General features: G+C 38.7%; 1 protein-coding gene across 2 annotated transcripts; it reads right to left on the bottom strand.

Annotated features, from left to right (window-relative positions):
• Window positions 1-206: 206 nt before the first annotated feature.
• On the bottom strand, window positions 207-11,182 carry BUB3 (BUB3 mitotic checkpoint protein). Of its 2 annotated transcripts, none has more exons than XM_005566671.4 (8): window positions 11,096-11,182; window positions 10,473-10,667; window positions 9,855-9,924; window positions 7,697-7,848; window positions 5,000-5,158; window positions 3,163-3,340; window positions 2,748-2,964; window positions 207-1,755 (listed from the first exon to the last, which is right to left on the bottom strand). In XM_005566671.4, exons 2-8 carry the CDS (start codon window positions 10,665-10,667, stop codon window positions 1,740-1,742), a joined length of 987 nt encoding a protein of 328 aa, XP_005566728.1. In that variant the 5' UTR covers window positions 11,096-11,182; the 3' UTR covers window positions 207-1,739. The 2 variants fall into 2 exon arrangements, with proteins under 2 accessions (XP_005566728.1, XP_005566729.1); XM_005566672.3 differs by having other exon boundaries at window positions 207-529.
• Between the last annotated feature and the right edge of the window lie 1,763 nt (window positions 11,183-12,945).

The following is a 12,945-nucleotide window of genomic DNA, read 5'->3' as shown; positions in this document are numbered from 1 at the left end:
GGGCATGAGGGAAATGGCTGAACTCCAACAAATCACTTTATGCAGGACTGAATCCCCAACACACATCAGAGGAGACAATTAAACGAGGCAGAGTGGACTTAAAGGTAAAATGTCATCCCCCAACATGCCTGTGATGACGAGTTTTGCTTTACACAAGCCTTTTTAAGTAAATTATATTAATTACCAACATTCAAAAACATCCAACATTCAAGGGTTCTGAATCTCGTTTATTAGATAGCACAGAAATAACAGGTCTAGATTATATTACAAAAAGAGCTCAAACTGTTCAGATACAGCAACTGGGCTTGCTAGGAGACAGAAGGGGGAATTCTTCAGACTACTGTACAGGGACACAAAGACTCCTCATCCTAAACAAAGTATTAAGGTACATAGACAAGTTTCTTGTAAAACAGAAAACAGAGAAATCCACAGTAACTCTAACACATCCCTTAAGGAATAAGCATGTATTTGTAGGAAGCAAACAAAGCTTTCCATAGAGAAACCACTTTCACAGGATGATTAGGTGGACCTGCAATGAAGAAAATACATTTCAACAGATGGGTTCAGACTTACACCAAGTTTTCACTGAAATACTTTAAAAAAAAGACCCTTCTCTGTATCAGAAGAATTTTTAAAAAATACATCATGAATAAAATAAATGTCAGAAAAGGTCCAAGTCCTATTCAGAGACATACATTTGCAAATTAATATAAATTTTAAAGTTTGACAACAAAAATATCATTTGGAACTACCTAGAATAGGCCAAGCTAAGTTCGTGTTCTGCTTTAGTGCATTACATTGAAATGAATCTCATTCTCACTATAATTTTTTTCTTTTTAACCTTAATCACGAGCGGCTGGTCAACTGAAATGGACATGAGAACTATATAAATGTCAGAGAAATATGTAAACCTCATTAATGTTTCCAAAAATTCATTTAGGGATAGAAACAGGTCCAAATAGATGCCTGTCTAAATGCACTGCAATTACGTTACAATTATTTTTCCAAATACACAGATATGCTCTGTCTTTTCTCAGCTCATTACTGACTCAAACAATTTGCCCTTCTGGGATCAATTGTTTGCTAATAAATAATTGTTTACAGTCACAAAATTATATTAGGAGGTTTTCTTATTAGTTTTCCTTCTGCACCCTAATAAGATTGAAAACTAGCTGATTCCCAAGAGTCTAACCTTAACCTCGCTTTGTTTAACAGCCCAGGAAATGATGAACCATCTGCTTCAGAAAATAATGGACGGCCAAGAGGAAATATTGTTTAATTGTAGATTAACCTCCTCATGAAGCAGTCTGAAGCAGCTTTAGAATTAGCAACTATAACCAGCAAAAGAAACAAATGGCTCATGAGCGTTTTCCTCTACCATTTAAGGTCCAGAAAGAATGCAAAGGGATTTTGATTACATTTATTTACAAACATTTATTTCCACAGTGGAAACAAAAAATCATCAAGGTCAAAACTGATTCTCAAAACTGCAGTCACTGCCCTCCAATTTTGTTTGCCCAAATACCTTTAATGCAGCAAACCATCAAACCATCTCATGCACTTAAGAAAGTGTTTATTTAAAAAAAAAAAATTCAAAAACCTCTTTTCCATTATTTTCAGGTTGTTATAATATTAAAATTAGCATTTTCCCTGGTTTCTTTAATAGTAATAAATCCACCATTGGGGAGTACGAATTGTTTTATTATCATCAACATGGCACTTAAGTAAATGAAATCTTGTCAAGTACATGGTGACCTACAAGTTCAAAAGAAAAAAAGAACAGCATGAGATCAAAATGGCCAGCCAGGACAGGAGATACAAAAGTGACAGATTAAATGCAAACACAGCCCTTTATCCAACAGGCTTCACATGCTAAGACTTTTCTAAAGTCAAACCTATAAAAGCATATCTGATATGGAATATTTAATACTCTGCCCCCTCTCAGAGGCTCAACCAATCAGCAAAGGTACCACACCCAATTTAACTCAGCAAAGTATAAGAATCCTGAAAACATTCAGTTATTCCACAAATATGTATCAAGAACTTCCTTTAAGGGCCTGGGGAGAGGGGACAGGGAACTGGGCAAACACACTTGGGGTAGATATTTTATAGTTTAACACATGCCAAAGTATCAGATTTCCCTTAAGCCTGGTGGAGGTAATTAAATAAAAAGCTTTGCCCTGTTGGTATCAAAAAATGTAAATGACTCTTCTCAGTCAACAGTTACAACCAAGAACCAAAGACGTCTACGAAAATTTCAAAACTAAGGAAATTTGCAATTCCAGGCAAGGCCATATTACTCTGGGTTTCCAATAAGACCTGAAGGTCACTTACTTTGTGTTAATATTAAAGAAACAACCTCTGTGGAGAGGAAAGATTTTTGGCAGTTCAAATTCTTAAACATCTTAAATAGAATTTACTAAAATAAATTATTCTTGAATTCCTCAACTTAATTTTGAAGCAATGAGCTGGTAATAACTCCAGAGATTCAAATAATAGAGCCTATTCAAGAAGAATGAGAGTTTGACATTCTTCTGTACAAAACAACTAGGCACAATTTTATCCATCAGACGTCTATCAACCTACGGATATTGAAAGCTTGGGAGAACATGATAACATCAACTCCAACCCTACAGTCAGCTGTAATATCGAGCAGGCATCAACAATGCTATTCATGAATTTAGAAAAATTAATAAATCCTGGGTTGAATGCAAGAAAAGGCTCAAATACAGGTGAAGCATACTCACTTGGGTTTTGTTTCTGCATCTGTCACTTGGCGAATGAAGATACCATCTTCAGGATGTTCCGTGTCATCCATTTCATACATATATGATGATGCTATTGCAAGTGTAGTCCCATCATTACTGAAGGCAAGTGATGCGATGCTCGTGGGGTACCGATGGAATTGGCACAGTCGCTTTTTGTTAAATGGATCCCAAATATTTACAAAGCCATCAGAACCACCTGGAAGTAATTTCAAAATAGTTAAAATGGCTCTTAACACCAGACACAGAAATAACTATTATCTTAACAGTTAATTTTTAAGGTCATGAAAATTACATTTCCATAAAGCATTGTATAGATTTTTTCTCACTAAATACCATAAAAAGCAAGCACCAAATAATATAATAATTAAATATAGGTCAGCATGCCATACTTTACCTGTGGCAAATGTATTGTGGATATTGTGAAAAGAAATGGCATTGACTGGGTAAATCTGCTCAATATTATTTTCTTTTAGTCTGTGACATTTGAAGGCATACTTCTTCTTCTGTACCTCAGGGCTTGGGTCCAAATACTCAACTGCCACTCGGCCTTCAATAGAGCTTAATACATAACCCTGCCAAGAGAGAACCAGAGGGAAAAAATGGTAAATTCCAGCTTCCAAAAACAAGGTGCTAATTCCCAAATTCAACCCACACTAAAGAGTGATTATTTCAGAAATGAGAAGTACAGCAGGCTTTAATGAAGCGTTTAGGCTGTACTAACATAGTTACGATGACTTTAAAAAGAAAATAAGACTGGCATCACTTGCTTTCCTCATAGGTACCAGGGCCTTGCACATTACAATAAAAAATGTCTAGTTATTTCATCAAACCTAAACAAAATTTAAAGTGTTTTAGTGTCGCTTATTTGTTGTCCTGTTGTCCTGCCCAGCAGACTCAAATTTGTTCCCTCAGTTAAAATATATTCTTCTATGTTCTGTGCCTCTTCATCATGAACAACTGTTAAGAATTGTGTTTCCTTCATTGGGGGTATCAATAATCCAAATAAACTGGAACACCAGTCTTCCATCTCAGTCATGCTACTTCTTACATTTAGTACAGTAAGTCAGGTTTGCACAAGGACTTTCAGGGACATTCAAAAGTGGTTTACAATTTCAAACGTTTTCTCATCTTTCCTTGAAATGACAATATCTTAAAAAATAAGAGAGAACACACCAAATACAAAATCTATGATTTTTTAATCCTTCAAGGTATGAAAAAGATTTATTCCTGAAAACTGTTTATGAAGAAATAGGTCAGTCAGTAAAATCCGACTTTTTAACTGCCATTACAAAGTAGAAATAATCTTATAGAAAATATTAGATATAATGGCATTAAAATAATGTTCACAATGTAAGCATATTTTAATCACATATTTAAATCTCTAAAGTTTCACATAACTGCAATTCTTTATCTTCAATGGAAACTTCCAATTTCCTAAAAAAAGGAACTGTGATCACCATTTGAGGTACTGGCCTTTGCAGGTTAAAAAGCCAAGAGAATAACATACCTGCTTCAAGTTCTACAACCACCAAAGGACAGCCATAAGATACCAAAGACACCTTCTATTTTTAATGACTTTTCCTCTTGCAAAATTTCTATTGCAACTGACCACACCACCATCTCCTCTTAAAACTTTAAGGACCTGAGGGAGGAGGGAGATCACTAACAAACAGGCTAATCTTATTTAGCGATGGAAGGGCACCCTGTACATCCATCATAAGAGGGGCCCTGCCTCTGTAACCTCAGTTGAGTTTAAGAAAAAAAAAAAAACAAAGTTCTATTGTCAAACTGGGGAAAGAACTCTATAAGCATTAGGGTTACAAAAAGGCAAAAAGAAAACAGCAAATTCCATAAGCTTAAAATCCAGATACAAATTTCAATTCAGCATTTTGTAAACTGAAATATCTGCAAAGCCCTCTTTGATTCTGTATACCTATGAAGCATCCTGGACCAGGATCAACAAAAGATCAGAAGACTTCCTCTATTCACACCACTTCCTGAGCACATTACTTGGTCTCTCTGAACATCAAGGTCGTCTCTAAAATGGGGGTTAACGCACTTCCTTTTAACACATGGCTGTCAAAAATATCAAGGAATACACCTAACAGCAAATCCTAAATCACTACTGGAAAAAAAAAAAAGAAGGCTTTAGGGGATAGTGGCCAAATCATTATAATATAAGATCATATTATTTTCAAATTCCAGAAAGAAGAGGGAGTATAGTTCAGTACCTGCTTGTTTGGAAACGCTCGTATGCAGCGAGTCTGGTATTTCAGGCTGGACTCCCTGCGCTGCTGCACATAACCCATGTTCCGTAAGTCCCACACCAACACTCTGCGGCCTGCTGTTCCCACAATCAGCCGGTCTCCAGAGACTGAGAGGGTATATACCTTTTAAGAAAGACCAAAACTTGCTAAAAATCACCTACTTGCCTAAAAATGGCATTTTGCCCCAAAATAAAGTCCATCTGATCATAAAACCATAAAAAATTAGCTGACTGAATTCCCCAATCACAAGTAACAATTTTAGATACTGCAATTATTTAAACCAAGTTTGCACAAAATAGCACACCCATGATGCTCTTCATACTTCACCAAGCATCATATAATGTACATTCTAAGTAATTCTGTAAAGGAGCTTTTGAAGTCTTAATTCTCTCCATTACTAAAACAAATTAAACTATTTTTCCCAGCCTTCATGTTTCATTTAGAGACAACATAAAAGTGTAAAAAAAATTCAAGGAGGAGATAATAAAGCCATAAAATAATTCAAGGTAGAGTTTAATGGGTTTCTGGCTTTTCATAAAACAATCATTTTCAAAATTATTTTTCTATAATCACCTTTTAGAATATTTCATTTTGCAACTCTAAAAATCTTGATTTTTTTTTCCCCCAGTTGTTACATGGAATAAATAGGCCTTTCCAGGAAGAGTGAGGGAGCCACCACTAATTAGATGTTTAGTAGCCTTTGGTGGCATATAAACTCAAAATTAAAAGACAAGACAGTGGTCTGACACAAATACAACAAAGTAATTCTTGTGCCCTGACGTAATACTACACATTCAAGACAGAAGTTCAACATTAGGGAAAATTTTTAAAAGTAGTGTATCCCCTCTTTTTCTCCTCATAATGCCTTTCTTCAATATTAAACTTTCCACAAAAATTCCTTTATAATAAATCATAGAATTTCCTACAAGCGAACATTTAGTGGTTTATTTGTAAATATAATGTTACTTGGAAACAAAACAGAGGTAGCCAACTCATTAAAAAGGTGGCAAAAAAAAATATTCTCCTGATCATGTTCAGTCACTTTTTAAAAATCTAGACTTGCGATTCACAACTGTGCTCTATTATTTTCAATTAATAAGGAACTCTAATCTGACTTAGCATTTTCAAACCTGAAGAACTGCCATAAAAAAATGTAGAGGCCCCATGGCAAGGTAAGATGTCTATGCAACATTCAATACTTAAGCCATATGTTGTTAATAATCACTAGTATGTTAACCACATACCATCAGCTGAAGAAGAATCAAGTTACCAGCTGTAACAACGCTATGCCCCACCCCTCTCTAGAATCTGGCCCTAAAATTCAACAATTAATGTGACCAAGGGAAAAATAAGGAATTAAAATTAAGATTCAAAACAACAGATTTAATATAAGCAGATTTAAATGTGAGAAATGTTAAGATTTATCATAGCTTACTCAGAAAACAAAATGTTTGCAGTGAAATGAAAATTAATCTAAGATGTATAAAGTACCAAACTTCAAAAATAGAGAATCCAGAAAGAGATCGATTTATAATGGTATAATCATACTGGGAATTTTATCTTAAATCTTTACTATATAGGTGACACACAAGCTTCTAATAGTGCTTTCTATCCCCACTGATCATAAATCAAGTGAAACCACTGTCATGCTACTGACTAGGTATATACATTTATCAAAGAAAGTATTAAAAAAAGTGACATAATGAACCTTGCTGAACCAATAAGCAGCTTGATTCAGTGTGGCTGTCCATTATATGATATTCTGTCAGCAATTTATCACAGTTCTTAACATGTTACATACAACCATAAATCAAAACTAGAAACAATGCAATTATTTTATTCTGAACAAAGGTCTTGCCAGGAGTAGATTCGACTGTGATGTGACAAAAATAATGGCTTTTTGGATGCACTATTGTATATAATGATGGCTAACAGGAATTGAATAGTATATTTACGCTGAGGAAATAGACTCAAGTGAGGGATGCCTTTAAACTGCTAAAACAATCAATCTTTAAAATTAACTACCACCTGATAAAGTCTGATGAGGATACAGAAGGAATGCTCAATTACACTTTCATCATACAGATCAAAAGGTTAGAATAATACACAAAGTTTCGGTTTTAAAAAGCTTTGTTCGCTAAGAGCCTTGAAACTACATCTATCAGTATTAAAAAATAAATATATAAACAGTAGAAGCCAGGGAACATAAAACACCTTTCTCACTGAACTTGAAATGATAACCCATTTTGCCCTCTCAACAGTCAACTCAAAAGAAACCTCAGATAACAAATGAAAATAAGTGATGCTCCATCCAATTTTCTGGTTTGGGATGGAGTGTCAATTTAAGACAATCGAACAGTCTGCTAAATGACTTCTCTGAAAAGGCAGTGAGTTGCTTCTCAATTCTGCGATTTAAAGCATTAACAATACATGGAAGCAAATATAACAACTGACAAATAAAAGTTGGCCCCAAATCCCAAAGTTAATTTTCTTTTGCATTAAAGCATTTCTATGTAGCTGGATTTATAAAATCGACTGTCAACTTTTCCCCCCCATGTTGACTTTTCACCTTTAAATTCAACCAACATAGTCAGCAATCATGCATCAAGACAAAAATCACCCCAAAACCATCAACTCCTGCAATGAATATAAAGAGCCTACCTTTTCAGGCTGAGAGAAGGTCCCGGCATTACAAGGAGTTCTGGGATCCCACAATTTAACTGTCTGATCCCAACTTCCAGTGACCATCACATTCACTTCTGGACAGTATTCAACACATCTGATAGGGGCATCATGGGTCCCAACAAGATTTTCTATAGGAAAAAAAAAGTGGGGGGGAATCCCCAACATCTACCTTACTACCTTTACTAAAGATTCCTAAAATAAACAATTAAAAGAAACATTCATTCACCTGTAATCAATTTGCCTCATCCAACCCCATGGAAATGACTACAGACAGAAAAATCTCTCCATGACTACAAAGTTATCCACTCCTCTCTGTTCACCTTACAGTGCACACTTCACATGACTCACTAGTATGGCACATACCAAAGGCTGTCTTGAATTTCAGATTACATTAAAGCAGTGGCATGTCTGTTATCTTCCTCATTTGATTCTAGATTTCCTATCAAGAACTGCGTTTAACTCTGTGATCTCTGCCGGTATCTAGTGCAAGCTCTGGTACAGGCTAGGTGCTCAAGAAACATCTGTTGAATGAACAAATGAATGGAGAACTCTGGTCTTCTGGATCAACAACATTTATGTTGAACATTAAGCCAATGCTGCTAAGAAACTTATTTACATGGCTAAAGGGTTATGAGAACTGGAAGTGAAGTCCTCATTATTCTACTTGGTTCCACTGTGGTTCAAATTTTCAATAGACATTTTCCTTCTTTTCAATTTGAACCTTCCCACCATATCTCATTTATTCCTTCAACATCTACTATATACCAGAATCTGTGCCAACTCCTAAGGATATAGGAAGGAACAATATATGGTCCTGACCTTCAAACAGTAAGGTTAGTCTCAGCACTCTGGGAGGCCAAGGTGGGCGGATCACAAGATCAAGAGTTCAAGACTATCCTGGTCAACATAGTGAAACCCCGCCTCTACTAAAAAATACAAAAAATAGCCGAGCATGGTGGCACGCACCTATAGTCCCAGCTACTCGGGCGGCTGAGGCAGGAGAATTGCCTGAATGCGGGAGGCAGAGGCTGTGGTGAGCCAAGATCACACTACAGCACTCCAGCCTGGGCAACAGAGCAAGACTCCATCTCAAAAAAAAAAAAAAAAAAAGAAAGAAAGAAAGAAAGGATTTCATGAAATTTGGCAGTGACTTTCACAGAATAAACAGCTAATTCTCTATGTAACACTGAAAATTGAGAAGTTTGCTTTTCAGTGTTTCTCCCTACCCCCCAAGTTTCTGAACAAATAGAACCTAGATCTCCAAGCTTACTTATTACACAGGGTAAGCTACTGGCAAACAAAACCAAATACCTGCAGTATAAGTTACAGATGAAAGTAACTTTCATGCAAAAGCCTCTTCTAATTGGGTGCTTAGTTTTTTTGACAAAATGTGGCCATCCTCCAACCATTCTCCCGTTGCTCAACTCATCTTCTATCTAGTCATATCTCCGTACCAACCTATCTCCTTAGGATATCTGTGTCTGATGAATATACATGCAAACAAATGCTCAGCTAGACAGCTCTATGCATGTGGGTTCCATTCCAATCTCTACACTGTCCCAATGTCACCAAAAAAATTTGAGTAAGTCATTTCATATCTGGACCTCTAAGAAATTACTTAACTGAAAGGAAATGTATCTAGTTACTCACTCAAAAACTGCAACTGAAACATATTTTGCTAAATAACTATAACAAACACAATTAATATAGACATGATTGCCTATTTTTTGTGAGGTTTTAAATCTACCTTTAGCTTCTGAAAACTAAATTAGTTTCTGAAAACTGAACTCTCAAAACATCAGCATTGTAGTGGAAAATCCTAATGAAATGTTGGCCAGTCTGGGATCCAGCCCACTTCTAAGAACAAAATAAAGGCCAAATACTTAAGTGTCAATGTATGTAAACACTGACAATGGTGACCACAACTGGCTTTCCTGCAAAAAAAATATATGCATAATGTTCTGTAATCAGTAACTCAATGGTTATCATTTAAACAAAAAAATCCTAAATTCAAGCTACCTGTACTTAAGCAACTTGGTAACTAAGCAATTTAGGAACTACTCTTCCTACACAAACATTTATACTTTAGGACACCAGTCAAGAAAACAAACTGGTAAAGATATTGTCACATTACCTTGATCAGTGTTCAAATCATGCATTTTCAATTGATGATCTAGTCCTCCACTCCAGGCATGCGTTGGATCCTATAAAACAGTTTTGAACCATTTAAAAACTAGAACTTTTGAAAGGGTTTCAACGTTCTTATTTCTACAAGCAAGTGTTCAGTTTATGCTGAGGATATGCACTGGGCTCAACTATTCATGGCAAACAAACCAAAAAACAGCACAAAAAAGCAAGTGGTCACTAAACTCCTGTGTCAGGAAATTAAAGGAGGGCTGCTTTATTCTAGCCAACACGCTAGCTGAGGGTAAACATACATTTCCCCTAAACGGTTTCGTTCAGTACGGCAGCCAAAACAGTATTGTTGCAAATATAATGATCATTTATGTTCAGAAAGTTTACAGAGTTACTCCACAAGCCTTTAATGGAAAGGGGAAACGGAGTTTCCAATGTCTGCATATCCCCAAACCTAAAACGGTACCGGTTCAAGGCAGGTGCTCCTGAAAAGCTAAAGAACTGTCTAAACAACCCCACCGACAGACGCCTCTACCCAGCCCTGGAAAAGAAACGCTCCTAACGTGGAGAATCGTAACACAGGAAGAGGGCCGGAGCGGGGCGGGAGGGCACCTACGTAGAAGGCGCAGTCCAGGACAGCGCCGGTGTGCTGGTACTTGAGCCGCATGGAGTTGGCCGGCACATCGTAGAGGCGCACGGACGTGTCCCAGGAGGAGACAAGCAGGAACTGGGAGGTGTTGGGGCTGAACTTCACCGAGGAGATGCCATCCTCGGGTGGCTGGTTTAGCTTGAACTCGTTAGAACCGGTCATCTGCAGAACAGGGGCCCAGTCAGAGTCCCTAAGGGTCCCGCGGGCTGGGGCTGCGCACGGATAGCCTGGCGGTGGGGAACCCCAGAGGGAGGGGCCGAGACGACGACCGCGAGGAGTCTCTGCGCCTGCGCCGAGCACTAGCCCGCCAAGGTCGGAACTCGTCCCCTCATCCGGCCCTCGCCGCGCCCAAACCGGCCCGGCAGGCACCGCAGTCCCCCTAAACCCAGCCCGGCCTGCAGCGATGCCCGGACCCCAGACCGTTCCCTTTCCCTTCTCCCGGGTCCCGTCGGCCCGGACACTCCTAAAAATATAAGGGAAAACAATAGAAATGAAACGGGATCCCCTGCGAACGGAACGGCCCTGCCAGTTGCAGACCCGGGAAGTCCCTGGAGAGTCCGCTCCCGCACACGGTCGCCTCGCCTCCCTACCTTGGGCTCCCCTCAGAAACAACGTTTCCACTACTCGCCGCTCGCTACCACCGCCGCCGCAGCCTCCTTGCTTCCCTCAGAGCACTCGCAGGCTAGGCGAAGGAGGCGCAGAGGAAGCTCCAGCGTAGACCTGCCATTGGCTGATTTCAAACGCCAACGACTCAGTCTAGGCGGCCGATTGGTCCGCTCAGCTGCCCAGCATCGGTCAACCCAGTCATCCTGTTCCGGCTCAAAGGGAAACCGCTGCTTTTCCGATCACGTGGGCTCATTTTACCACTTCGCTGAGGCAACGGCGTTCGAGCTGGACGCGTGGAAACTACAACTCCCAAGGACCATTGCGCCAAGGCTCTGTTCACGCCCTCTCCTGCCCGCGTATGGCATTCTGGGAAATGTAGTTTTCGTGGGAGGGGGCTGACGCTCTGCCCGCCCTCTGCATAGAAAGCGGGAAAGATCTTTACAGCTCTGTCTGTGGCGCCCTCCCCTTTAAGTTAGTCTCTGAAACACAAGAATCCCATTTTGGTCAATAATTCCATAGTGCTAAAGTTTTCTCCCTATCCCTGGATGTGCACACGCCCGTGAAGCTAACGAAAAGTTGATGTAGAGAAGAAAATATTTGCTCTACTCAATTAACTGCATTATTTTGCCTTGATTTTTTTTTCTCATTTCTTTGGAGTTTCCACCTATAAACCAGCGTCTCTCATTTCCCATTGTCTCAAGTTCTACTGAAGAAACCCGTTCATATTTATATTATGCTTTATCTCTCCACCCCATCTTTCCACAAACATTTATTGAGCCTCCGCTGGTGCCAGGCCTGGTGAGAGGCTCTGGAAAGATGCATGTAAACAGACCAGCCTTTGCCCTGGAGGAACCCCCCTTCAGAAGGGTGAACAGCCTGGGAGACGGTACTCTGCAATGTGTTAAAGCTCCCACAGCTTCTTTTAGAGCTGCTTATTGAAGGATCCTAAAACAACAGCTACAAGCCTATCCCCTTCCACTCTGTCCTGCCACTCCCCAAAGTTGCAGGCTCAGTGTGCTCCATTTACTGTTTTCTAGAATCCTCTAGAAATGAGAATCAAGAAGGTTGCTTGAGTAATGAGAAATTATTTTATCTCCATGAAAGAAAAGCAGTACTTAATCAGTAGAATGAAGTGACTGAGTGATTCTTGAATGTCAAAGGTTCACTGAAAAATTTCGATTTAATCCATGCTTTAACTGCTTTTTCACTGCCTTTTGTAAAAGAAAAATATATATTGTTTTATTTGATTTTGTACGAAGTGAGAGAAAATTGTTGGGGTTAAAGTGATTAACTTTTAAGGGACATAAATGAGAAAGTGTTGATGATCTTTATGCATTCACACACCCTGAACTGGATGCACATCTTTGTATGATTCCTGACACAATGAACACACAACAGCAACCTTTCTGCCTACTGCATTGATGATATTACTGCTGAAAGACTCTTGCCCTCCTTCCTTGCCAGTCTGGTACTTGGTTCTCTATCTCTTCTCTTTCCACAAGTTAATGGCTGAATTCAAAATTTTAAAATGCAGTTCCTTACTTCCATTCTAACTTTAGCTAAATAATTTTACCTCCTGACTTATCTGGTTCCTTCTCCCAGTTGTTTATTTAATTATATTATTGTTCCAAGATTCTGAGCATGAATTACCCACTAATAAAATCTAAGTGTATTTCATTATCCAGTGTGTGTATGATTCAGGTCCCTCTGGGCATGCAGTTGCAGCCCAGCTCGATTTGAGTTTTAAGAAACGTCAATCTTTTAAATCCAGTTTAGAGGCTGAAAGGAGGCTGATGATTTTGCTGATTATTCAAATGAATTGATAGTCTTGAGA

Source organism: Macaca fascicularis, chromosome 9, assembly GCF_037993035.2.
Source record: "Macaca fascicularis isolate 582-1 chromosome 9, T2T-MFA8v1.1".
NCBI lineage: Eukaryota > Metazoa > Chordata > Mammalia > Primates > Cercopithecidae > Macaca > Macaca fascicularis.
Note: the sequence above shows the minus strand (reverse complement) of the source record. Positions and strands in the feature narration are given on the sequence as shown.

Coding starts and splice junctions, on each gene's coding strand:
- BUB3 (XM_005566671.4), bottom strand. CDS start 10,667: ATGACCGGTTCTAACGAGTTCAAGCTAAACCAGCCACCCGAGGATGGC. Junction 7,849..9,854: donor TGATTTGAACACTGATCAAG/GTAATGTGACAA, acceptor TTTTTCCTATAG/AAAATCTTGTTGGGACCCAT. Junction 2,965..3,162: donor CCACAATACATTTGCCACAG/GTAAAGTATGGC, acceptor AATTACTTCCAG/GTGGTTCTGATGGCTTTGTA.